General features: G+C 40.0%; 1 protein-coding gene across 5 annotated transcripts in view; it reads left to right on the top strand.

The window, feature by feature from the left end:
* The first annotated feature begins 1 nt into the window (after window position 1).
* Window positions 2-26,590, top strand: part of mical3a (microtubule associated monooxygenase, calponin and LIM domain containing 3a) — a 105,603-nt gene continuing 79,014 nt past the window's right edge. For 2 of the 5 annotated variants that reach the window (XM_088341008.1, XM_088341009.1), the window contains exons 1-5: window positions 18-312; window positions 24,170-24,582; window positions 25,722-25,929; window positions 26,010-26,126; window positions 26,187-26,288. In XM_088341008.1, the coding sequence (XP_088197134.1) occupies window positions 24,304-24,582; window positions 25,722-25,929; window positions 26,010-26,126; window positions 26,187-26,288 (706 nt within the window). In that variant the 5' untranslated portion in view covers window positions 18-312; window positions 24,170-24,303. Of the gene's footprint in view, window positions 313-24,169; window positions 24,583-25,721; window positions 25,930-26,009; window positions 26,127-26,186; window positions 26,289-26,590 lie in introns of all 5 variants that reach the window. The other 3 variants (XM_088341010.1, XM_088341012.1, XM_088341011.1) reach the window with 2 other exon arrangements.

Genomic DNA, 26,590 nt, shown 5'->3' on the forward strand with positions numbered 1-26,590 from the left:
TCATCATAATGAAAACAAGTAATCCTCAATGGGTTGTTGACGTGTTATTTATATCTTTAATCCGTCACCCCTCCTTTGTTGCTATGATGGTTTGGACCGACCCGCCTCTGCCCGTTTCAAGTTGCGACCGCCCCTATGCGCTTGTTAGGCTGTGTCTCCTGGCCTCCGCCGACCTTATACAATAACGCCTTTTCCTCTCGTTTTTTTATCCATTGGCGTTTATTGGGTGGGCGAAGGAACCTCGATTAACTGGAAAATGGCTTCCCACGCTGCCCACGAGTGGATAATCTTTACACTCGTCAAGTGTCACAGGTAAGAGCGGGCGTCTCAGCCTGACGTGCACGTTTGTAAGGTTCTTCAACGTTCCTTCGGAACCGCCAACGACAACTATTGACGCGTTTGCCAACGCCACGCTGTGTTTATTGATTTAAAGCTGAAAAACACAGGTATAAAAGCCCCAAATAAACTTTAAGAAATTGTTACTGCAATTCTTGTCGGCTCTCGGTCGTTCTCAGATGGGACAGCACACTTAGCTTTCGCTCATGTAACGCTGCTGCGACGTTCACACTGGATTGGTTCTAGTGACACATGCTCGGTTTGAGAATAGCTTAAATGCCAAACTATTTCTTGTTAAATGATTTGACGAGTGTGTTATTGCTGTCTTTACAATAGACTGCTTGTAATGTCATTACAGGTATTTTGTTTTAGTTACTAGTTGTACGCTATTTTAAAGGGACAGTGTGTTATGTATAGTGCCACATATGTATATGCAGAAATTATAATGAGATGGCCTGTGTCCCATATCAACTAACATTCTGCTTTAAACTTGTCTCCCTCTTTAAGATCTTTGAGGCTCATTTTGACATCATTGTTGTGAAAAATGCTTTCATAACAACGTCCAAGTAGAGTACTTTTGTAAATATGTCACAAAAAATTGCTAAAGAAAAGTTTATAGATGCATTTCCCTTCAGCACAGTGGAAGTGTGTGAGAAAGAGGGTAGTGTGCTGGGTTGCTTAGCTCTGCCCACTCCTACCGCTCACCCAATCAATTTGTTCTGTGTGCTTGGCTAGCGTTTGTGGGTTATTACAGTTTGTTGTGTGGGTCTTATCACAAATTTTCTCAACAGTGAACATACAATAATTAATGAGCTTCCATATATATAATTCTATCGCAAAGTACAACCAAAACAAGGTCTGCTGGTTTGACACCTTGACTAGATAGATAGATACTTTATTCATCCCCGTGGGGAACTTCACACTTCCTGCAGTATCCTTTGGTTGTTTATTAACAGATAAACACGATTGCTTTGAGTGTTGTGTTGTAGTTTACCAACCGCGGAGTGGATGACGTCACACGCTAGTCCAAAAGTTCCACGTACCTGCAGCAGATGGAAATCTTTGTGCCCAGGGTTTCACCACCTCGTGTTCACGTAGATGGCGAGTCCACCTCCTCTCCGCTTTCCACAGGCTTTTGTGTCTATGTTTAACAGCGCTGAAGCTGGGTAGCTCTGGGTAGCTCTGTTAGCGTCTGGGATGCTAGACGTGAGCCACGTTTCCGTAAAGCACAGCAAACTGCACTCCCTGTACGCTTTGATGTTTTTCATCAGAACAGCCTGTTCGTCGGTCTTATTTGGTAGAGAGTTCACATTTACCATGATTACGGACGGTACCGAAGACTTATAACGCCGCTAGCCCCTTATACTTAGCTCCGGCTCTGCATCCACGATAGGGCCCCCTCATCACGCCGGAGTTGATTCCTCTAATAAACAAATTTTTGTGCCTTAAAACCCATAACGATAGGATAGAAAGTAATCCAAAGTTTAGTTGTCAAACGGGACAAAAAACACTGATGATAGAAGCAGAGACTTAAAACAATAAATCACAAAAAGTGCGAAATAACACGGAGCTGCTGGAAAGGCTGCCGCTCGCGGCGGCGCCTATGATTTCAACTATAAACTGTAGGTAAAACTGTGCCCTTTATATACTGGACAGAACAATGGGCATGGTTAGTGTAGTTCTGCTAAGCACGCACACAAACCAAAATTGAATTTACCAGAGTTGGAATGCTACGGAAGAAATTCCATACATTTCATTTTACCACCGAGCCACATGTACCGTATTTTCCGCACTATAGGGCGCACCGGGTTATAGGGCGCACCCCCAAAAAATAATTTTTGGTCCTATATCTTCCATACATAAGGTGCATTGGATTATAAGGCGCTACAATGGGAACGTCGACAAAACAGTCAGATAGTTCAGTCAAACTTATTACCCCCTTAACATTCCGAAAGTTTGCAAAGAAGCAAATACGTGTCGTAGACACGTGCGGATGCGGTGTCCGTATGATGTCACTTAAATACATCGTTCCAAATATCATTTGGAAGGTTAAAGTCTTGGGATTCAAGAAATGCCAACCATTCCTCAGTTTCTATTTTCTTTTTCGCTCGCAACTTTACTGTGCATATGACAATAAACACTTGGACTTGAGTTTAATTTAAAAAAAGACCCGTCACAGAAACATCTAGATCACTCTGAAACAAGATACTGGGAAAATATATAGCCGGAGTAGCTCACCGAAATCGTTGCATTCAATAATAATGTGCAACCATGGTCCTCTTATATCCGTGAGTGTAGTAAATCCAGGAGAGTAAAATATTTACAAATACAGAATGGTAAAACATGTTTCCTCTATGCCGTAGACAACCACACTTGCTATTCACATTCATCTTTTTCGGCCAATTGCAGGCTTTGTTTTGCCCCTTTAGCCTATGCGAGCCTGTAAATGATAAAAAGGATCCGCCCCCTTTACCTCCGGATAACTTTAGCCAATAGTGATCGATTCAACTGATGATTGACACATCTTTTTCGGCCAATTGCAGGGTTTGTTTTGCCCCTTTAGCCTATGCGAGCCTGTAAATGATCAAAAGGATCCACCCCCCTTACCTCCGAATAACTTTAGCCAATAGTGATCGATTCAAATGATGATTGATACATTGGTTAGCCAATGAAATGCCGGTATATAAATCCCAGCATAGACCGCGGACTACTTCGTGTTCGGGGGAAAATCTAGTCGGCGGCTGGTTGCATTAGTTGCAAGACTTTGCGACTTAATATTGATCCATATATAAGGCGCACTGTATTATAAGGCGCATGGTCAGCTTTTGAAAAAAATTAAGACTTTTAGGTGCGCCTTATAGTGCGGAAAATACGGTACTCATTAAGAGAGCCGTTTTTGGCTTGGTAGCCAAAGATTCTTGACTCCTGTCCTAGTGGTACCAAAAATATGTCATCCAGTTAAAAGAGGAAATGAAATGATCTGCATTCATATAGCGCTTTTAAAGTCGAGACTTCCCAAAGCGCTTTACAGTGTGCTTCACATTTCCCAATAGCGGCCGTGCAGCCATGTAAGTTGCTAACCTGCTTATTGGGGGTATTAGGGGTTCAGTGTTTTACCCAAGGACACTTGGACATGTAACACGGAGGAGGCGGGATTCGAACTGCGATCTCTTGATCACAAGAAGAGCGCTCTACCTTCTGAGCCAAACGTCGATTTGAATTACGGTTCAGGGATCCTTTAACCACATGGTATGTTTGGGCACAAATGAGGACACAACTCGTGACAGCCTTCTCCACTCTTGACCGTCCCTGGCTGTACTTGGGTCTTGGCAAACTTTGCGCCAGTCCATTCCTTAATGTTGTCGGCCCAGATTTTTTTCGGTCTTCCTCTCCTCCTGTCCCCTCTACTGTGCCTCTTGGTCAGACCTGACGATATTGTGACATGACTATACCACTACAGATTCCGTCTGCGAATAATGGATTACAGTTGTTCGTAGGGTCCAATGTGCTTTCTGAAGGTGTTGCGCACCGTCACGTTTGTCACATGGGATAAGTAGCTGAAGCCTAGAAGTGTCCTGTAGCGTAGCATCTCCGTGGCCTGGATTTTCTTTTACAGTTTTGCTGGGAGAGTCCATGTCATGCAAACGTAGAGGAAGATGGAAGTAATCGGTGCTTGCATGAGTCTGATATTTGATTGCACTTCTATGTTCTTGTCCCTCTGGATGGGTTTAAGTCTAGCAAGTGTGGATGTGGTTTGAGCTATCATGGCTATGATTTTTCAATTTGGCAACAGTTTCTAGCGCTCTTTGATTGATAGTGATGTCTTTGATGATATTTTGGTGTTTGTTGGTCATGACTTTTGTCTGATTTCAATCCCATACTGATTTGCTTGATGCTTTGTCCAGGCTATTGACCAAATCTCTGAGTTCCTGTTTGTCTCCCGGCAATATCATCATAAAACAGAATTATTGATGTTGTATCCCTCAATACTGACTGTACATTCATGTGGCTCCAGAGCTTCGGAGATGATCCTCTCCAGGAAGATGTTGAATAAAGTTGGAGAGAGAATGAAGCCTTGTCTCACACTGACTGTGGTTCAAAACCACGCTACGTTCAGTACCTCACTGTTGGTATTGGCATACAGTTGTTTAATGATTTGTACTAGTTTCTGGCCTATGTTGTACTTCCGGATAGTGATCCATAAAGCGGGTTGGCATACTCTGTAAAAAACCTTCTTGAAATTTAAAAAACAAAACAAACGTGATCTATATTCCTCTGGTTGGGTTGAAAGTTTTCACGAAGGATGTGCAGATTAAAAAATTGTTCTGTGGTGCTCCTTCCCTCCCTGAAACCTGCCTGTTCTTCGGCTGAACTTTTGACATAACTTTACTTGCATGGCTGGTGAGACTGGTGGTTCTGTAGTTGGAGCATTGTTGAAGCTTTCCTTTCTTCGGGGGCATAATTACTGGTGATTTTGTCCGTACAGGTGGCCACTGTCCTGTTTGCCAAATCGTTTTTCAAACCTTTAAGACGTCTATCGTTTTCTCACACCATTTCGTATGAGTTCTAATGATACATGGTTGAGTCCTGTTCTTCAGTGTGTTAGTTGCTGCCTTTATTTCTTCACTGAGGATAGTGAAATTGTCACTTTCCTCTGGGACGGAATTCTAGAGGACCTCAGGGTCTCCCTGTGTCGGGTGGTTTTAGGGTTCCGAGCAGTATTCTGTTCACCTATTCATGATCTTTTTCATCTGTTGGCTTATACTGGATGACTTTCACCTGTTTTGCTTGTCTGAGATCTTTTATAATCTGAAAGGCTTTATTTGAATGGTTCCCAATGAGGCACTCTTCTAACTCCAAGCATCATAGGTCGAGAAATTTGTCTTTTCTTTTGCAGTGTGGAATACTTATCTAAGTCTGCATCATGTTGTCTCGCATCCTGCCGCCACGCTGTGCTGGTTATCACTGGCCCTCACTTGTACCAGACAACAGTGCCATCTAGTAGTCAAATATTACACATTGGGGCTTTAAAAATACGTTTGTACAAGTACTAATGTAAAAAATTTCAGTTTCGGTAAATTCATTTTAACGTGTCAATACGTTGATAGAACGTAGAGGTAAGATCTGGCCTGAAAAAAACAGCACAGCATGTATAAAAGCCCGAACCAGCTCGAGCCCGACCGATTAACTTGATTTGAGGGGCAGAGCTTGAAGTAAATCTGAAGGATGCCAAAGTGCGCGCAATCCAGTGCGCGCTAGCAGTACACGCGCCGAGCTGCATGCATGCTTTGCTGATCCTCCACGAACAAAAAAAAACATTGAACACATGACGAGTCGATAATTAAAATAATAAAAAAACAGTGAGACAGAAGCCCCGCCCGGTCCGACTTTATGATTCACATTTTATGTCAAAATATATACACTGAGAGCTAGCAAACTAACAGTTGAAAAACTCAATATCAATTTTGTCTTTTGTCTTCAATCCCATGATTATTTCTTCTCCATTTCTTGGTTATGTCCAAAACATTTTGTTTTCTTATTCCGCCATGGTGTATTGCAAAAATAATATTACTGATAAAAAGACTAAAATTCCTCTTTTTTACTGTAAATTCTGTTTACATTTTTCCCATTTATATTGTTGTTTCTTTGCACGCCACGCCCCCTCCCCTAATGCTGCCTACTATTTGCTGCTGGTGGCATACAGTCAAATATGTATGCACATACAAACTGACCAACTTGATTTCAGTATTTTATTTTATAGTTGTAAATAAGATGTTAGCACATAGGATGGGAAGAATATTCGAACATCATTGGGGCAAAATTACGTAGCTATAATTATCTCTGCACAATAAAAAAAGAAAGAAAATACATTACAATTTTTTCAGACCTGTAGCGCAATCTGCAATTATTCAATATTAAAAGAAAAGTGCATTTTCTGTGCTAGTTTTTTTGGGGGGGAGAATGTAAACATAGTGACATGCTAACTTCAACCCTTTATGAACCAAGGTAGACTTTTATTTTTAAAAAAGTTCCAAGGCACACCATCCAACGAAAATGTTTGAAAATAAAATTATGTCAAATATTTCACTGTACTACCTCATAAGTAGGTAATTGGTGTCTAAAAAGAAGAAAATCGTAGTTAAAATAAAAAAGAATGATGGGGCAGGATGGCGGCGCAGTGGTTAGCGCGTGTGCGGCACAGTTCATGTCATGGGAACCTCCTGCGTGGGTTCAAATCCATCTCCAGACTTCCTGTGCGGAGTTTTTATGTTCTCCCCATGCTTGCGTGGGTTTCCTCCGGGCACTCCCACATTCCAAAAACATGCATTTCAGGTGAATTGGCCGGTCCAAATTGTCTCTAGGTGTGAATGGGTGAGCGAATTGTCTGTCCCCGTGTGCCCTGTGATTGGCTGGCAACCAGTTTATAGTGTCCCCTGCCCACTGCCTGGGGTGGGCTCCAGCCCCCCCGCGACCCTAATGAGGATAAGCGGTACAGCTTATGAGATGAGATGTGCTTTATTTTTGTTTTTATTTTTTACAGTGCAATCTTAAACCAGTTTGTTAAACAAATTACTAAATTGACTGTGCTACCTCATGAGCAGATAATTAGTATATAAAAAGTATATTAAAATCTACTGCCACCTACTGATATGGACGACTATTACAGTTCCTTGTCTGAAGATAGCAAACATACTGAATAATGGCCTGATTTTTTGGAAAGATAAAATTGGGCAAATTCCAGCATCACACGAGACAAGGTGTCACGGCACACTTGTGTGCCCCGGCACACCGGTTGAAAAACACTGCGCTAACTTACCTCGAGATGACACTACTACTGGCTGAGAGTATACAACTTTGACAAAATAACAACCACAGATCTACAAATAAAAAATAATTGCATTTAAATAAATTGTCATTATTGTCATTATACAAAAGTATGAACAAAACTCGAGGAAATTCTCCTTTCGGTACAAAAAGCGATTTAGTGAGCGTCTAGCTAGCTGGATGCTAGTATCCAGGAGTCTCTGGTGCTCTCTGCGATCATTAAAATCTAAGAGTTACAAATGTAGTTGTTTCCCCAAACTTTAAAACCAGCTTATCCATTTTATGGGTAATGTATCTGGCGTCAGTGACTAGTCACGTTAGGAAATAGGGGCTAAAGAGTTGTTAGCCTAGCTGTTAGCTGTTCCTTCTGACGACGCCTCAGTAGATTCCTGGACACGATGACAACCCCCGTAGCACCTGCTGGTGACCAGCATTTCTTTGGCCTCTCCTGACTTGAGTTTGATTTAATTGATGAATATGTTTTCAATGTAACGAGCTGCTGAATCTTTTCTTCCGGCGCCGTCACGAATGGCAGCCACTCCAGCAGCTCCCGTGTTATTTTCGATTGTTCTCGATTGTTCTCAGCTCAGGGATGCTGCTGGAAATGTGAATTTCCCTTCGGGGATGAACAAAGTATCTATCTATCTATCTATCTATCTATCTAAAGATACGAAACTGTCGCGTTTGTTTTTGTTGCCAGTTGTTGAAGGCCTGTTAGCCTGGTGTAAGCCATCAGTCAATCTCGGTCTTGCGACAATCGCACTACATCACATTACATTATTGATTAGATTTTGGGTAATTGTGCAGCCCTAATAAAATTCCCAGCCTTTTTGACTTGATGTGTTTAGCAATGTGTTGCTGGCGGGAAGAGCATTGTATGTGATTTCATCAGCGGAGGAGCAACTGCCAAATTGCAATAAGCCTTGTGATTCCCGATCTTCTTTTAAAAAGTAGCAAAGTAACGGTGTAATGACAGTTAAGTCACAAAATATTTTCAAAAACGCGATACAGTACTCGTTACAGATAAAAGTAATTGTTCCAGAAACGCTTTCCTTTGTATCGTGTTTTTCCCATAACTGGAAATAGCACCCCCGTGTTTTTTGCAAATCCTGTCGGTTGTCGGTCGTTCTAAAGTAAGACGAGCATAAAAAAAAACAGTTTTAACACATCTTAGTATATAACGATAACACGCTCTAGCTCATGTAACATATTTGGTAACTGGTGCAGCATTCGGTTCTAGTGACACTTGCTACGTTTGAGAATGTTGATTGCCTAATTATTTTTGGTCAATGACTTGACACATGAGTCATTGCTGCTTTGACAATAGAATGCACGTTATGTGATTATTTTATTGTATTTACAAGTTGGACACTATTTTAAGATTACAACCACAAAAGTAGAAATGTAAAAAAACAATGTGTAAATTCATTGATTAAATGTTATTGCATTCTGAAAAAATAGTTCTTATTTCTGTAGAAGAATTGGCACTGGGCCGCACAAAAAGAAATAAAAATTGCCTCGTTTTAGAAAAAAAGTTTCCCTCTTTTTTTGCTGATACTGTATATCAGTGGTTCGCAACCACCGGGCGGCGGGCCAGAACTTTTTTTACATGAAGAAACTAAAATTTTGCAAGGTTGCATCCTGGTAAAGGAATATATTTGAGCAGTGGTTGATCTGTCGACAAATACTGCTCAATATAGGATGCAACGGGAATCCTACCTGTTTCGCGGCAGTGAGAGCGCCATTGATGACAGGAAAAGACATTTGATTCTATCTCATCACAACATTTTTACTCTTGCTACCAAATTGTCTTGTTTTTTTTATTTAGAAGACCCGTGTAATTGTTCAATTGTTGTACAACATTGTTTTGGCTGAACCCATTTCCATAATACTCAATTTTTGTGCCATGTTGTACTACGCTGTATTGGAGTTTGTGGGAAAGAGTTGACCGATTGACTGCACGCCTTCAGGATAGAAAAGGTGAGACAACATGGTGCAGTGAGTAAAATTTAGTGTGACGATGGGATAAAATCTAATGCCTTTTCCCATGCCATATAGATCCCTAGTGGTTTAGTAATGACACTGTCGGCTTAGGCTTGTTCATTTTGTTATTGTTACTAATGTTATTTGTAGGCCAGGCGGTGAGAATATTGTCAGACATGAAACTGGTCCGTGGTACAGAAAAAGGTTGCTGACTAGGGCTTCACAATTTTGTTAAAAAAAACCTACCGTAAAATCCGGACTATAGAGCGCATCTGATTATACTCCGCACGCACTACATTTTACGGGCATTATAGGTTTTGTCCTTACACAAGCCGCACCTGTATATTAGCTGCATGCGCCCATATTAAAACATGTAGAAAAGTCAAAAGCTTAGCAAATATGACTAGGTGCCGCGATTGTAACTATAAATATAGTATTCAATCCAAACACCACAATCGGCAACATGAACGGAAAATGATACCTGTAATTGGAATTTAATGCAGACCTTTAAAGTCCTGGTCCCGTTGAAAATAATCCAATGAAAAAAATGTATATTTCCAAAGTTAAGGGTGGGAAAAATATATACCGGTATCCACTATTGTGCGCTGCAACAACAAACAGATTTAACTCAGCTTCACCCCACTTCCTGTCAGCCCGCGTTTGCTCCGCCCCTTCTTTTTGATTCGCTCGTAGAAAACATATCACAATAAGTCTCTAAAATAAATACATTACGAAATATACAGTTGCAAATACATATTATACATGGTTACACATATTTACAAAGAAAGACGGTACACCGAGAGTTTTCAAAGCTTTAATAATAATAATATAATTTTCATCCCAAACCGTGCCTGTGAAAGGTAGCAACGCGCTACTAATAACACGCTTGCAACGCATCATGCGTATCTGTTAAAAAAAGCCATACCGCAATTGCGAAATTCACGGTCAACGGTCCTCATCTTTCTCCATCAAGGGCGACTTCCTCATTATCCGAAAGAACTACGCAAAACTAATAGGATGCCGTCTACATCGGCGCACTTTTCCACCGGTCTAAATCTTACCTTTTGTATTCGAGTGCCGCTGGTGGGAGTTAGAAAAATAACATAAATTGGCTGCTTCACTGAATAAGCCGCAGGGCTGAACATTTGGGAAAAAAGTAACAGCTTATAGTCCCGAATTTACGGTAACTGCAATTTTGTTTTTTTTTGGGAGATTTTAAACCTAATGACACTAGACAATTCCCGCGGCAATTGTAAGAGTTGTGATTGATCTGGCAGATGTTGATAGAGAACCGGTAGCGTTGAGTTGTTAGCATTATGAGTTAGCATAAAGTTCTTAACTCAGAGAGATGTATTTGTAATTTTTAACTCTGTTCTGTGGGGGGACTCCGCCCCCCCACACCCTCCCGGGACTGGCAAGTTTATTTCAGATGGGCCCATAATCGTTAGCAACAAGGATATGCCTTGTGGATGTCTAAAAATCACATTCAAGGTCATAACATAGTAATAACACTGTTATTACACCTAAAAAACTTTTAAAATACACATGTTCAAATAGAATGGACTGTTCGATTTGAATTGGTCCACCCGGAATCCATTGAGCCTATTCATTTTGCTGATTCGTTAGCATCAGTTGTTAAAGAAGTTGTTAAAATAAAGCCATCACAGAAATTTTTTAGCATGGAGCAGTTAGCATTTAGCTGTTAGCATCACTTTTTAGTATGAACCCATTAGCATAACTCATTAACATGAATCCATTAGCATAATTTGTAAATATGAAGTTGTTACAATATAGCCATTCCCAAAATTTTTGGGCATGAAGAAGTTAGCATTGCCGACAGTGTTTACAGCTAGCTTGGCTAGGTCGAATAAAAACTTAGGCCAGAAATATGACAAGCTCGACTTTCAGCATTAGTTTCGATGGCGATAGAAAAGTACTTTTTGATGAAACTGGAACACACGCATAATCCGTACAATAGAGTAATTTAAACTTTCTTGAGGAAAGAAAGGAGGATGGCATCACTTTTTAGCATGTATCTGTTAGCATAACTCATCAACATGAGTCCATTAGCATAAATTGTAAATATGAATTCGTTAAAATATAGCCATTACCAACATTTTTTATCATGAAGAAGTTAGCATTTAGCCGTTAGCATCACTTTTTAGCATGTATCCGTTAGCATAACTCATCAACAAGAGTCCATTAGCATAATTTGTAAATATGAAATCGTTAAAATATAGCCATTACCAAAACGTCACCAATAGTTTCTAGAGCTAGCATGAGTAAGCATAGCTTCAACATCTCATCGCTAATACTTGGGCTGGCTGCGCCAGCCCAACACCTTGCTAGCGGCGCACATAGCTGTTAGTATCCTCTCGCTAGCATCCACTCTTTGGAATTCAGCATTTACCCATGGTTAAAGGTAATGTGGGTCGGGCCCCTTCAAGCCACCCTGGACAGTCCCTGCTTAGTCCCTACTAACCTCTGAAAAAGCCCTCGTTTCCATGACTACCCATAGAAATCAATGGGCCCATGTATTCCGGATGTGAGATTCTCAAAACCCATTATTCCGGATGGGGACTTTTTTTGGTCTCGTATCGCTCGTCCATATCTCGTATCGCTCGTCCATATCTCGTATCGCTTATCCATATTGTCGCACGAGAGTCCTCATCGGGCCGGAATTTTTGGTAGATGGATCGTTGGGCTACTCCAAAAGCTCTGGGAGGAGTTTTCCATGGAATTTTGGCGGAAGAAGATAGATATAATAATAATATCTCGGGGGATTATAATAGACAAAGCTCCCTAGTAGAGGGCACTGTTTTTTAGAGGTTAAAGCATGTCACTATGATTAAGTACTCACAAAAAAAGCAAAACCAGCACATGAAACAATTTTATTTTTCAAGCGAAAATTGCATTGAAATTGCACACCTTGTCTGAAAAAAAAACTAGAACTCTACAATTAGAAATGGAAAAACAACTTTCCGTGAATCAATTAGATTATTGGAATACATTAATTTGTGTTTATTGCATTTAAAAAACAGCTTATTTCTGAAGCAGTACATTAATAACTATTCAAACAAGGTGAATAATGTTTCCATCATTTGGAATTTGAAACTATTAAGTGACAAATGCACATATTAACTTATCTTAAAGGGACAGTGTGTTTATTTATTTAACACCCAATAGTGGCAAAACCTTCATTCATTGAAACCTAATTTCGAACATGATAAAAACAAAAACAAAGCAACAAGTCAAAAAAACCTAGACAAAAACAATGTTAGCGTACATGAATAGGAATAAACATCATACTTATTTTAATCCTACCCCTCGACATCCTTAATCATTGTGCTTCTAGACCTTTTATGTACTAACATTTAACAAACACCTACATATTTAGATTGGTTTGGTGGATTCACAATCACTTCATCATCATCATTATCATCACCATCACTATTTTCACTGTCTTCATGTTCATCATTGCTGTCTCCATACCACAAGATACCGCAAGTTTTCCTGGCTTAAATGGTACTATTTTGAACTAGGCTTGAGCAAGTATCTATACCAGGCATTGGTATTTACTATACCTGCCTAATACTTGCAATAGAGGCTACAGTCATAAAAGTTAATATTAATTCCATGAAGTTTAGGGGAACATATTGATAAGGGCCCGCCAAAACGTCAGTTATCGACCCGATAAAAAAAAAAAGGACTTAATAATTACTTGGAGCCGTGTTATAATAAATACGTTGACACTATTATAGAAAGTCTTTATATTCCTCATTGCATTATATATATATATATATATATATATATATATATATATATATACATATATACATATATATTATATTTATATCCAAGGTACAAATGCATCTTATGGAGTGGTTGCACATCTTAGCCTTGTCTCCACTCTACTTCTCTGTAATGTGCCAGAGACAAGATCAGTTGCATGATTCAGGATCACCGACATGGATTTCTTTACCTTACTCTTGTTGTTCACGTGTCCCATTTACTTTTTTGTTTACCGGTAGTTGTTTTTGAGTTTTTGGAGCACCGCTATTTAAACAGTAGGCATTGTGAATACTCTAATACTGATTTATTTTAAATGCGAGAAGAGGTTGTGGGCTGATTTCTGGTGCTAGAGTTGTCATTATACGAATGATCACAATGTGCTGCTTTTTTGTTCTCTCGCGCGCTTTTTTCAGCTAATTGATTGATTGGATGATAAACTTTTTTTCCCCGCTGCAGCGTTGGGTAATTTAATCATGCGATCCAAATCGCGGTCTCTTCAATCTACAGTGAAGTTTTACCAATGGGCATAACCAGCCTGTTTTGGGGGTTGCCCAGGCACTAACAAATTAAACCCAAGCACCCCCCAAAATTAGAGCATTGTAAATAAGGGACAGAAGAGGCTTGCATATGATGAAAAACACTGGATAAGAAATAAAAAGAAGTGAAGAAAACCAAAATATGATCAACATAGCCTCGGAAATACTCCACTGCCTTGAAATGGTTGAGTCAATTGGATTCCTAGCAGTCCCCTGGAGCTCGGGTCCAGGTGTAACCAAATCAGGTTTTTCACAATAAAAGCTCTGATTAAAAACATTCCACTGTTCTCTAATATTTTTAAAATTTGCTGTACAAAATAAGACCTAAAGAAAAATACATTAAGAATAAACGTGAAACTATAAATGTGATAAGTATAAATGAATCTGTAATTTGCATGGGTTTTACTTACATTAAGTCAAGTCAAGTCATGATTATTTGTATAGCCCTTGATCACAAGAAGTCTCAAAGGGCTGCACGGAGCGCAGGTTATTGCAAACCATCGACTTTTATTACACCATCCCCTGATCTAAAACTTACATGAGGGCAAGGAAAAACTCAAAAACCTCAACATGAGGAAAAGGAAGAAACCTTCAGAAGGGACCGGACATGAGGTAATGGCCCTTCCAGGATGACCAAGCGGCAATGGATGTTGCAATAACAAATATTACACAGATATTGTCAACATGAAATATAGGTCATTCATAAGCTGTAGAATGTGTTTTAAGCGTAGATTTAAACGGTTCCACAGAGGTTGCTGATCAAATCTCAGGGGGCAGAGCATTTCACAGCATCGGGACCCGAATGGAGAACGCTTTCAAACATTAAAGGGACAATGTTTATTATTTGACCACTAGATATTGCGAAATTGTGTAATGCAAACAAAAACAGGTGTAAGAAACAATAAAAGCTAAACTCAAAGTGACCAAAATGGACAACATTACTTCCCATTTTCTTGCCTACCCTTTTTGATGCAAGGTGGCTGTCAATTAGCCCATGTTATGTAAAATAAATAAAAGTGTATCAAGCAAATAGTATTATAAAAACGTTTATATCATATTTTGTGTATTTTGAATAGTTTTTTTTAAATCAATATTGTTTTTTTCTTATGTAATTACGTATTTTTTCAACCACTAGGTGGCGCTATGTATTACATATTTGTCTTACGTATTGCGTCAAACAATCACCCCACGGACTGCAATTGGCCCCCCGGCCAAATGGTTGAGGCCCCTGCCCTAGACTGTCCCCCCACTGGGGTCTCACAAAATTCTTTGGGAAACACCGGTCACCAGTGTCCCGTCTAAGCTGCGCATGTGCGCAATTGCGCACTGCTCGCACATTCTCAGCGCACAAGAAAATCTAGCCGGCGCACAAAAATGAGGGCTCAAAATTACTAATTCAGTGCATGAAGGTAAAAATACACTGTTTCCCCTGACGTTGTGTCCTAAATGCGGTATTTTGAAGTCAATGTTGAACGAAGTTGAAAAGTAAAGTCAGTAGAGTTTGTCGAGAACCGCCTTCTTTGGCTCGGCTCACTAAAAGGATCCTAAACGGCTCTTCACGTTGTTTTTGCTTCTTTAATCCCAACATGACCAAATATTATGTAAAATTATGTACAAAATGACTTAAAGGAAGGGAGGAATAGAACAAAAAAGAAAAAACATACCAAAATGAAAAAATAGTGAAAAGCTGAGAAAAAAAGAAACGAAAGGAAGAGAAAAAAGAAGGAAAAATTTAGAAAAAAAGCCAGAAATAAAGAAAAGAAAGAAATGTAGGATAAAAGTAATTAGAGAACAAAAAGAAAAAAGTAACAGCTCGGAAAAAATAAACACAATGAGATTTTTTCAAAGGAATTTATAAAAAAAGTTGAAAAAAACATGGAAAAAAGAAGAAAAAGTTTGTGTTGCATTCAAATAATTTCCAATTATATCAAGTGAATCTTGTTGCCAACATAGTACTTCCACTAAAAAATGTGATTAAGTACAGTTCCGTATCTTACAACCGACTAAATAAGCCGCCCAAAATGTTAATATTATGTGACAAAATATTTCAGGAAATAAAAAGAAATGGATATCTTGTGAAAGAATTGTAAGAACAAACGACGTTTGTAGGCCGTACAACCTTTGCAATAGTACATGAGTCAATACATACAAAAGAGAAAAATAATTTTGTATTGCCGGAAACTCAAAATGTAACTTGATGTCAAGTTTTGCACATGTTTGATAATTATCTTGCCACACTTGGGATTATGGTTGCTCACTGTTGTTTCAAGCGTTGCTCACCGACTTTGTGTGAACGCTCAGACCCGTGGAAAATTAGAGGGAACATTGCCGGTCACTATGATTAAGTTATTACAAGGAAAAAAAAAAAAAATTTTTGGCTAAATATCTGAATTGAGAATTAAGAACCAGCAGTGTGAACCTTGCCCAAATCAGTTTCTAAGGCTAGCTATCAATTGGTAGCCTGGATCTGGATTCTATTCATGTCCTTCCTCTAAGATCGATAAATCAAATCTATCAATAGCTCATCTGAAAGATTAGGTGAAGCCTGATTTTGGGTTTCACCGAAAAAGGACTGTCCCAAACATTTTTTTATTACCCGAGTCCTTCGGAAACTTGGTTTGATTGGCATGTCTGAAGATTTGAAACTATTACTACTGACTTGGATGCTGCAGTAGTCCAGCAAATGTCAAAATCATAAAGTTAATTGACTATTACATAGTGCAGTAAGCTATGGAATCCATTTCTTGATTCATTTAAGTGTTGCTATCTGCCAACACCTTATGTAAGGGTTCTTTTAACTTGACTGGCTTCAGTTATGGTTGAATTACTTGACATTACATAAGTCTTTTTATTTGTAAGCCTTTTGAAACTAACCTTCATACATTAATAAGATAATATCTTGCCTTTGACGCAATAGCGATGCCTTTTCTCATACAATATTATTTCGGCTTACACTCTGTTGACAAGGACTATTCCACTCCTAAGCAGAGCAACAGGTCTCATTTTGAACTGCATTGCATTGAACTTGCGGTGTGTTTAAAGACAAGATCAAAGAAACAGCCACAGTGACTAAATGCAAACTTCTCACAGGAAGGCTGTATTTGAACTCAGGATCCCTGAACTGTGAGGATTACCAACATATTAACTGAATCTTGGTTTAGTGCAGAAAATGCATATATTATCACCTGAGACAATACATGAGCAGACAAAGTGCCAAAAAATATCCCAAGTAACATGCAGGGATTGAATCCCAGTTGTCTAACTGAGATCTAAAGTCTAATTTTTGGACCATACAACTAATTCTGTTACTTGACTAGTGACAAACCCAAAATATCCGTCTGTGTGGGGTTTGTGAATCCTATTGAGATGGACAAAGCACACAGACAACATAATGCAAATAGAAGTTGTTTTCTGGATTTTATTTTTGACCTATTTTCATTCATATCACTCACCACATCCAGAAGAAGCACTGTGCTTGTTTCCTCAAAGTGTGCTTCATTGCTGAGTCCCGTCTGTTTACAAGTTGTGCTTGTAAGTTCCTTGCCAGAACTATGGACATATACTATATATAGATGGAGACAATTTTGGCATTTTCACCCTAAAAAATATAATCAAAATATCCCGGAGAAATAAACATACATGATGTTTGTTAAGCAAGTTTTCCATATTTTGCAAAAAAGATGCCTTATTAAATTTTAGCCATTGTCATGTTTTTGGTTGCTATGATGAATCAAACTTGATCAGCGACAGTCAATCCTACATAACTAATGACAAACTTTCTCAACCAGCTGTCAGTCAACCATCAATAGGCAAATTCATGTTTAGGCAACAATAAGCTGTTAAAATAACAAGTCTTATACCTTACAGCAGGAGACCTACATCACTGAAACAAATCATCAGGCGACTAAATCATGTCCAAAGAAATACAGATGAAACACACACACACGCACACACACTTTTGCCATTGAGATTATGAAAACATCAGAAAATGTAATATCATGCTATATTACCCGCCTGACTTTTCTCTGACAAATGAAAGAAGAGGCTCATTTTATGGTTCTGATTAACAGGCGCGGTATAGCATAAACACTGGAGGTCAAAGTAGTTCAACTATTCAACTAACATCTGGGTAGCAATTAAAACAATTAATCTCTGCAATTTTCTTTATGAAGTGTTCTTTTGTCAACATATATTTTATGTTAGGATAAAAGCTTTCTTCCTTTGTGCTTATTTAATGTTATGTTCATATTCAGAGGTTCAGATTCAGACATATACTTTATTGTCATTCTTGTACACATGTACAAAAATGCGCAGAGGACGTCAGCTCACCAAAACCATCTGTACCCGTGCCAATCAGAAGCCCTGGATGACTGCTGAGATATGCAAATTGCTAAAGGCACGGAACTTGCCCTTAAATCTTGTACACTTGTACACATGTACGAAATGTCGATACATCTGACCCGCACAGTTTCCTTGAATGTACAGATATAAATAAAATGTTGAGTTGGAGTATTGAAATACTAATAATATACTAAATAATTATAGCTATAAGTATTATACCAGCTCAGTAGCCTAGATGGTAAGGCGCCCGCTTTGAGACTGGGAGGTTCGGGTTCGCGCCCCGGCCGAGTCATTCCTAAGACTTAAAAAGTGGTCGGCGGCGCCCTCTGTTGGCTGCGGCTGCATCGGCTCGCTACAACGGGTCAGGTGCAATCGACATTTCGTTCTGTGTACATTGTTACACAGAATGACAATACAAGGAAATTATTATTATTATTATTATTATTATAAAGTAGCGTAAGAGGAGCAGCTAAACAAGATGTGCAAAATGAGCAGTCAGGTAAACAAGTCGCTATACAATGACAATAACAATGGAGTACGGTAGTGCAGAGGAGAACAGATGTTAAAGGAGTGGCTAGGTATACGAGAACTGCCAGTAGTGCAAGGACAAAAAAACAAAAAAAACTATCAGATGTACAGATGAGCAGTTGGGTAGGCTTGCTATGTGTGTGATTGACCATTTAACAGTCTAATGGCCAGGGGGACAAAGCTGTTGCAGAACCTGGTGGTCCTGCACCGCACACTGCAGTACCTCTTCCCAGAGGCTAGCAGAGGGAACAGTCCATGACGGGGGTGAGAGGGGTCCCTAATGATGTTCTTGATTCGGGATAGGCAGCGCTTCTGTCCAATGTCCTGAATGGAGGGGAGAGAAGTCCCGATGATTTTCTCTGATGTCCTCATCACCCTCCTCACACTACACCAGTCGGAGGTACTGCAGCCTCCACACCACACAGAGATACAGCTAGTCAGGATTCTCTCTATGGTGCCCCTGTAGAATGTGATGAAGGTGGGTTGGGGCAGGTAGGCTCTCCTCATCCTCCGCAGGAAGTACAGGCGCTGCTGTGCCCTCTTCACCAGTGATGCAGTGTTCACAGATCAGGTGAGTTTGTATCTGGTGATGGCCTGAATGCCTTTCCACATATCCCTGGTGTTGGTTGTGCTGAGAAAAAAGTCCTGGATTTTTTGACTGTGCGATCGCTTTGCTAGTCTGATAGCACGGTTCAGGTTGGCTCTCTCAGATCTCAGTGCCTCCTCATCACCATATTTAAGGGCAAGTTCCGTGCCTCTAGCAATTTGCGTATCTCAGCAGTCATCCAGGGCTTCTGATTGGCACGAGTGCAGATGGTTTTGGAGTTGCTGACGTCCTCTGCGCATTTACTGATGTAGGCTGACACAGACATGGCGTACTCATCTATGTTTACTTTGTTGTTGTAAGTTGCAACCGATTTAAACATGTCCAAATCCGTGCATTCAAAGCAGTCCTGTAGTGCCTCCATTACCCCTCAGTCCACACCCCTACCTGCTTCACTGTAGGTTTTTCTCTGGTCAGCAGGGGCTTGTATGCAGGAATTGGCATAACTGAAAGGTGATCTGATGAGTCAAAGTGGGGGCGGGGGGCTGCTCTGTATGCTCCTCTGATATTTGTATAGGCCAAGTCCAATGTGTTCCTTCCTCTTGTAGCAAAGTCGACATGCTGATGGAAATGCGGGAGAACTGTTTTGATGTTGGCCTGGTTAAAGTCCCCAGCATCAATAAAAATGCATTTGGTGTAAGCGTGCTGCAGTTCACTCACAGTTCGGTAGAGAACGTCCATTGCCTCCTTTGAATTAGCGCCGGGGGGCACGTACACAGCAGTAATGATAGTACCGGTAAACTCCCTGGGGAGGTAGAAGGGTCTGCAAATCACCGTCAAAAGTTCAATGTCCCGTGATCAGTGATTTGAGATTATCCTAGCATTTCTACACCAGTTGTTATTGGTTTAAATGCATAGTCCGCCACCCCTGTTCTTACTGGTGAGTTCGCCGCTCCTATCAGTGCGGAATGCAGTTAGCACCACAATGCTAACAGCGTCAGCCGGGATGGATGAGTTTAACCATGTCTCCGTCAGAATTATAGCGCAGCAGTTAGTCATCTCGTTCGATGTTAGTTCCAGTTGTAGATGGTCCAGTTTATTGTCCAGAGAGCGAACGTTGGAGAGAAAAATGGATGGGAGAGGCGTTTTGAAGGGTTTTGCCTTTAGCCTAGCTGTTAGCCCGGCCCGACAACCTCACTTCTGCCTCCGGTCACATCGCCTTCTCTTGCCACTCTACTCTGCTGCTTCGTTGGCCGCTGGGGCTTATTGGCGTAGCACTCCGAGGCTAAGTGAACACTCCAGAGTGGTCATAGGAACAAGCACTTGATTTCGGGATGATCGCATAGCCAGCAAAAACCTGCTATCGTATATTAATCTGCAGTTTGAGTTGACTGAGTTCGCCGTCAAAAATTGAGTCGAAGACTGGGTTTTATGACCAAAATGTAAAAGACTGTAGCGAGCCGATGTAGCCGCAGCCGAACAGGGCGCCGCCATCTGGCAAAGCAGAGGATTGACAATATAACACTTCACTACTAGGGTGCTTGGAGAGCATGGGCCAGGGAGCACACAATGCCATTTAAGGGTGCATGCCAATCCACACAGTAAGCCTAGTCATCTCAGCTATTTTTAAACTGTGATTGTAGCTAAACAAAACAGTACCTCTTCATAAATGGAGCTGGGTACCAAAGTAAGTACCAGTATGGCACTGGTTCTGCCCTAAACTGTAGTAATCAAATATAAATGCAAACTTTGGTGCCTTATTTTGGTGCCCAACAATTAATGCTGTTACTAACATGTTAATCCTGTAACTTGCGTTCTTTTTATTTCTTCATCTGACGTTCTCTATTTTAAATCTGCAAAGGCTTTCCCCCCCCCCACAAAATCCTTGCTGTTAAGTGGAAGATGCCGTTAAGTATTTTACAGATATCAGTATCTGCATTTTTTTTTATTCGTCGGGTTGATTTTTTTAGGCTCAGATGGAGCTGAAACCACTCTTTCCTTCACTCCTACTTCTACCCTCCCTTCCTCTCCTCTCTACCCACCCGAGCCTTTGGATTGGATAAGCGACCGGGGGTGAAGTAAACAGCGGCAGCTCTGCTAACTCCTCAGTCCCCTCATGCCCGTGGCTCAAGCCGCTGATTATATTGAGATTTCAAAAAGTCCATGCCATGGTAGAAAAGCGTGTTTGTGATTGAGATGTGTAGTTGTTTAAGGTAAGCACGTTCAGGTGGAGAATTATATATTAGCTCTTATCATAAAATTAGTTTGTTAATCACAAACAAACGTTTAGGTAAGAGAGAGTAAAAAGCCCGCAAAAGTGGAAGGTTGAGTGATTAGCTGATACCATAACATTAATTGGTTAATCTAGCTTCTAAAAAGAGTGCCCACACTTTTCAATTTGCAAGCTCCGTTGACATTTCCATGCATTTTTTGTTTTAGGTTAATATAAGTCATGTTAGTTGTGTTGAAATTCTAATGTATTCACTGTAAAACATTTCAGGGAGCTATCCAAGTTTTTATGTACCGTTTTCCAAGTTGCTGCTAAGCATAATTATTAATGGTTAAAGTGAATGATTAGTCATGTTAGTTGTGTTGAAATTTCAATGTATATACTGTAAAAGGTTTCAGAGAGTTATTAAAGTTAAGTTTGAATTTATAACAATTTTGTTTTTGTTTTTGCATAATTAAAAAGTGTTAAAGCTTTTGGTGCAAATGAATTTCTGGTCCAAATGCTGGTTATCGGCCTCCTCCCAATACAAATAATCTGTACTGGCCCTGAAAAACCCATATCGGTCGATCCCTAGTCGAAATCTAGTTATGCGTATTATTCTTGTGCCTACACTCTGTTTAAGCACCATGGCTATTTTTCATGTGGAGATGCTCTGTCACAGCTCTATTCAATTCTATGAAGAAACAAAATGAGCAGAACAAGGGAACTCAAACAAAATTGAAATAAGTGGATTAATGAATCACTAATTGTTAGAACTTAACGGAATAGAATGGGCATCATAAAATGAATTTGAAAAAAAAAACCATAATAGATTGTGGCAGTTTTTTGGGGGAGTCCTTAAACATCTTAAATCGTCATAGTTCGTCTATGATACAGTGGCTTGCGAAACTATTTGGCCCCCTTGAACTTTGACCTTTTGCCAAAATTCAGACTTCAAACATAAAGATATAAAACTGTCATTTCTTGTGAAGCATCAACAATAAGTGGGACACAATCATGAAGTGGAACACACTTTATTAGATATTTTAAATTTTTTAACAAATAAAAAACCTAAAAAGTGGATGTGGCAAAATTATTCAGCACCATTGAGTTAATACTTTGTTGAGCCACCTTTTGCTGCGATTACAGCTGCAAGTCGCTCTGGGTATGTCTCTTATCAGTTTTGCACATCGAGAAACTGATATTTCTTCCCATTCCCCATTGCAAAACAGCTCGAGTTCACAGTGGTTGGATGGAAAGCGTTTGTGAACAGCAGTTTTGAATTCTTTCCACAGATTCTCAATTCAATTGAGGTCTGGACTTTGACTTGGCCATTCTAACACCTTGATATGTTTTTTGGTGAACCATTCCATTGTAGCTTTTCCTTTATGTTTTGGATCATTGTATTTTTGGAAGACAAATCTGCTTCCCAGTTTCAGGTCTTTTGACTCCATCAGGTTTTCTTCCAGTATGGTCCTGTATTTGGCTCCATCCATCTTCCCATCAATTTTAGCGATCCTCCCTATCCGTGCTGAAGTAAAGCAGGCCCAAACCATGATGCTGCCACCACCATGTTTGACTGTGGGGATGGTGTGTTGAGGGTGATGAGCTGTGTTGCTTTTAGACTAAACATAACGTCTTGCATTGTTGGCAAAAAGTTCTATTTCTGTCTCCTCTGACCAGAGCACCTTCTTCCACATGTTTGGTTTGTCTCCCAGGTGGCTTGTGGCAAACTTTAAATGACACTTTTTATGGATACTTTTAAGAAATGGCTTCCTTCTTGCCACTCTTCCATAAAGGACGGATTTATGCAGTATACAACTGATTGTTGTCCTATGGACAGATTCTCCCACCGCAGCTGTAGACCTCTGCAGTTAATCCAGATTGATAATGGGCCTCTTTGCTGCATCTCTGATCAGTTTTCTCCTATGAGCTGAAAGTTTAGGGGTCTAAACTGGTAGATTTGCAGTGGTCTGATAGATAGATAGATAGATAGATAGATAGATAGATACTTTATTCATCCCCGTATTGCTTGCACAGTGCTCCTTGGTATGTTTAAAGCTTGTGAAATCTTTTTGTATCCAAATCCAGCTTTAAACTTCTCCACAACAGTATCTCTGACCTGCTTGGTGTGGTCCTCGTTCTTCATGATGCTCTCTGCGCTTTAAACAGACCTCGCAGACTATCACAGTGCAGGTGCATTTATATAGAGACTTGATTACACACAGGTGGATTCCATTTATCATCGTTAATCATTTCGATCAACATTGAATCAGTCAGAGATCCTCACTGAACTTCTGAACAGTTTGCCGCACTGAAATTAAAGGGGCTGAATAATTTTGCACACCCACTTTTTCATTTATTTGTTAAAGTTTAAAATATCCAATAAATAGAGTTCCACCTTATGATTGTGTCCCACTCATTGTTGATGCTTCACAAGAAATTAGTTTTATAGCTTTATGTTTGAAGTCTGAAATGTGGCAAAAGGTAACAAAGTTCAAGGGGGCCAAATAGTTTCGCAAGCCACTGTACGTGACTAAAATCAGTGTGACAATGAGATCAAATCTACTGCCTTTTCAGAAGTCATCTATAGCACTCGTTGTCCAGTGCTCTGACGATAAGCTGAATTTGGACCTATAAAGACTGCAGTTTGTGTTCCATTTTTCTGTGAAGAACTTTAAGTGTTATTTTCTTGTTTTTTATTTTATTAATAGTGTGATTATGTATTTTCTGATGTTTGTTCTGCGGCGAATCCAGACGAGTTTTTTGATTGTGGCTTTCTGGAAAACGTGCTTTTAGGCACTCCTGCAATGGTCACACTTTTTCTTATAGCTATAAGTATTATAAAGTAGCGCAAGAGGAGCAGCTAAACAAGATGTTATCAGAGAAGGGAAAAGTTATGTGGTCCTCACAAGTTTGAAGACTCTGACTAATATTAGTGTGTTTTGGTCATTCTTGCATTGAATTTACAAATTTTTGCTTCAGATAAGTTACGTAATATTTTAACTATGAATTTTGATAAATGTGGCACCACAGATCAGGAGTTTAACTCCCTTTCCTTACTTTGTCTAACAGAATGAGAACATCAGAGTCATGCACCTAAAACCTTCCACTGGAGAGAAAATTTGACATTCAGGGTGGTGGCTGGACCGAGAGTCCCCTCTTCGAGGGGTGTAAAGGCCCCTATCAGCCTTGTGTGAATCTGGACAATGGGGGATGGAGGCCTCATTGCAACTGGAGGAGAAGGTGTCAACCAGTCCCATGCCCTGTTTGACAAATTTGTCCAGGCGACCACATGCAAAGGCACACTCAAGGCATTCCAGGAGCTGTGTGATTACCTGGACCTCAAGCCAACTGATTACAGGGTATTTTACCATAGACTGAAATCCAAGCTCAACTACTGGAAGGCCAAAGCACTTTGGGCCAAGTTAGACAAGCGGGCAAGCCACAAGGAGTACAAGAAAGGTCGTGCCTGTGCAAACTCAAAGGTACCGCTTACATTTTTTGCACAAAAAGTATTTTTATTCTTCTCTGTTTCTTGTTTAAGTTACCGTAACGCATGCTCACATATAACGCTCACACCTAATTTTTGCCTAAATATCTGTATAATTATTTTTTCCTTTACTCAAACTAAGCATTGTAAGAGACATAGTTGTTGCTATGATTAAAAACATTTATTGACAAAGTAGGAGTGTGCGCCGCCTGCCTGTGCTTGCCCAAGACACACCACAGGAATTGTTGCCCATATGACGCTGGCAGTTAAGGGATCCGTGAACTGTCAAAGTATGATCACATAAAAAATCACAAAGCAAGCGTTGTTCCTCATGATAGTAAAGGGGAAGTCAGCTATACCGTCATTTAGGTATACTCTAATGCAGGGGTCAGGAACCTTTGTGACCCAAAGAGCCATAAAAACAAAAAATGTTTTAAAAAGAAATTGAGAGAGGCACATCATATATTTTCAGACAAAATTGAAAAAACTGCCAAACACGCTCTCTAGATAAAAGCTAATTCTTCAGCACATTTTATTTCACTGTGTGTCATTTGATGATTTAATCAAATGTATGAAATGATAATAATGCCAAATCATGTGTCCCAAATCTATGTAAATATGCCATTTACAATTTGTCTTCCACTTTAAGTTAAGAGTGTTGAGGCAATTTTTTTCCATGAAATTTGTCCTTAACGGTTTCAAAACAAAGTGCATGCAAAGTTCCTTTGTAAAAATGTCACGAAATACTGCAAACAATAAGCATATCGTCATAATCATTTTCGGCGTAGACTGCATAAGCGAGAGAGAGAGAGAGAGAGAGAGAAGGAAGTGCCTTGCGCTGTGTGCAGGGATCCGCCCACCTGTACTGCTCACCCAATCAAAGTCGTTTGCAGGCGTTTTTGTTATCAGTTTAAATGGTTTCTTATCGAACTTCTACATTAAGTTGCTTCGGCTTTATATGGAACAAAATCGGGATGAAATCACTTGACTTTGGAACGCCACAGTGAGATGTGCAATAGTTACATTTTATTTTGGAGCCATATGTACTCATGAAAAGAGCCATATATGACTCCCTAGCCAAAGGTTCCCTACCCCTGCTCTAAGGAAGAGCGTTGCACTTTACTTTATTGCTAGTGTTTGATCATCGGCGCTGGACCTTGTGGCTTAAGGACAGCCATCGAACTCGCCTTCCTGGGTGCAAAAGTTGTTCTATTGGAGAAGAGGGATGCCTTCTCCAGGAACAATGTACTACACCTATGGCCCTTCACCATACAGGACCTTAGGGGCCTCGGGGCAAAGAAGTTTTATGGAAAGTTCTGCGCTGGTGCTATTGATCACATCAGTAAGTTTATGAGTTGCTGTTTCCTCAGGTTTTTACATAATTTGACGTGTGTGTTTAAATGTTTTGTTGTTATTTTGCAGGTATCCGGCAACTTCAGCTTATGCTACTTAAAGTGGCTCTCCTCCTAGGCATTGAAATCCATGTCAACGTAGAGTTTAAAGGGCTTATTGAACCTCCAGAGGACCAAGAAGGCGAAAGTGAGTTCAACCTTATTCAAGCAAAATCAGCATGTGATTACATGTTGCTTGTGCCAGCAGGGATAGGCTGGAGGGCTGAGGTCCACCCAAGGACACACCCTGTAAACGAGTTGGAGTTTGACGTTATCATTGGAGCGGACGGGAGAAGAAACACTCTGCCAGGCAAGTTTTCATCTTCACCAAACTCCCTTGGCAAATAAGAAATCAAAAGTGGTACCAATAATTGATGCTCTCTGAGGAATAACATTTGTAAAACATTACAATTTGTTTGCAGTATTTCGTGACATTTTTACAAAGGAACTTTGCATGCACTTTGTTTTGAAACCGTTAAGGACAAATTTCATGGAAAAAAATTGCCTCAACACTCTTAACTTAAAGTGGAAGACAAATTGTAAACAAAGACAGCAATTTAGAGAATTATTAATTATAGGAAAAAAATCCTAAATGTAACAGTTTCCCACTAG

Source organism: Urocampus carinirostris, chromosome 7 (assembly GCF_059441175.1).
Source record: "Urocampus carinirostris isolate Australia breed hairy pipefish chromosome 7, RoL_Ucar_1.0, whole genome shotgun sequence".
In the NCBI taxonomy this organism is placed as follows: domain Eukaryota; kingdom Metazoa; phylum Chordata; class Actinopteri; order Syngnathiformes; family Syngnathidae; genus Urocampus; species Urocampus carinirostris.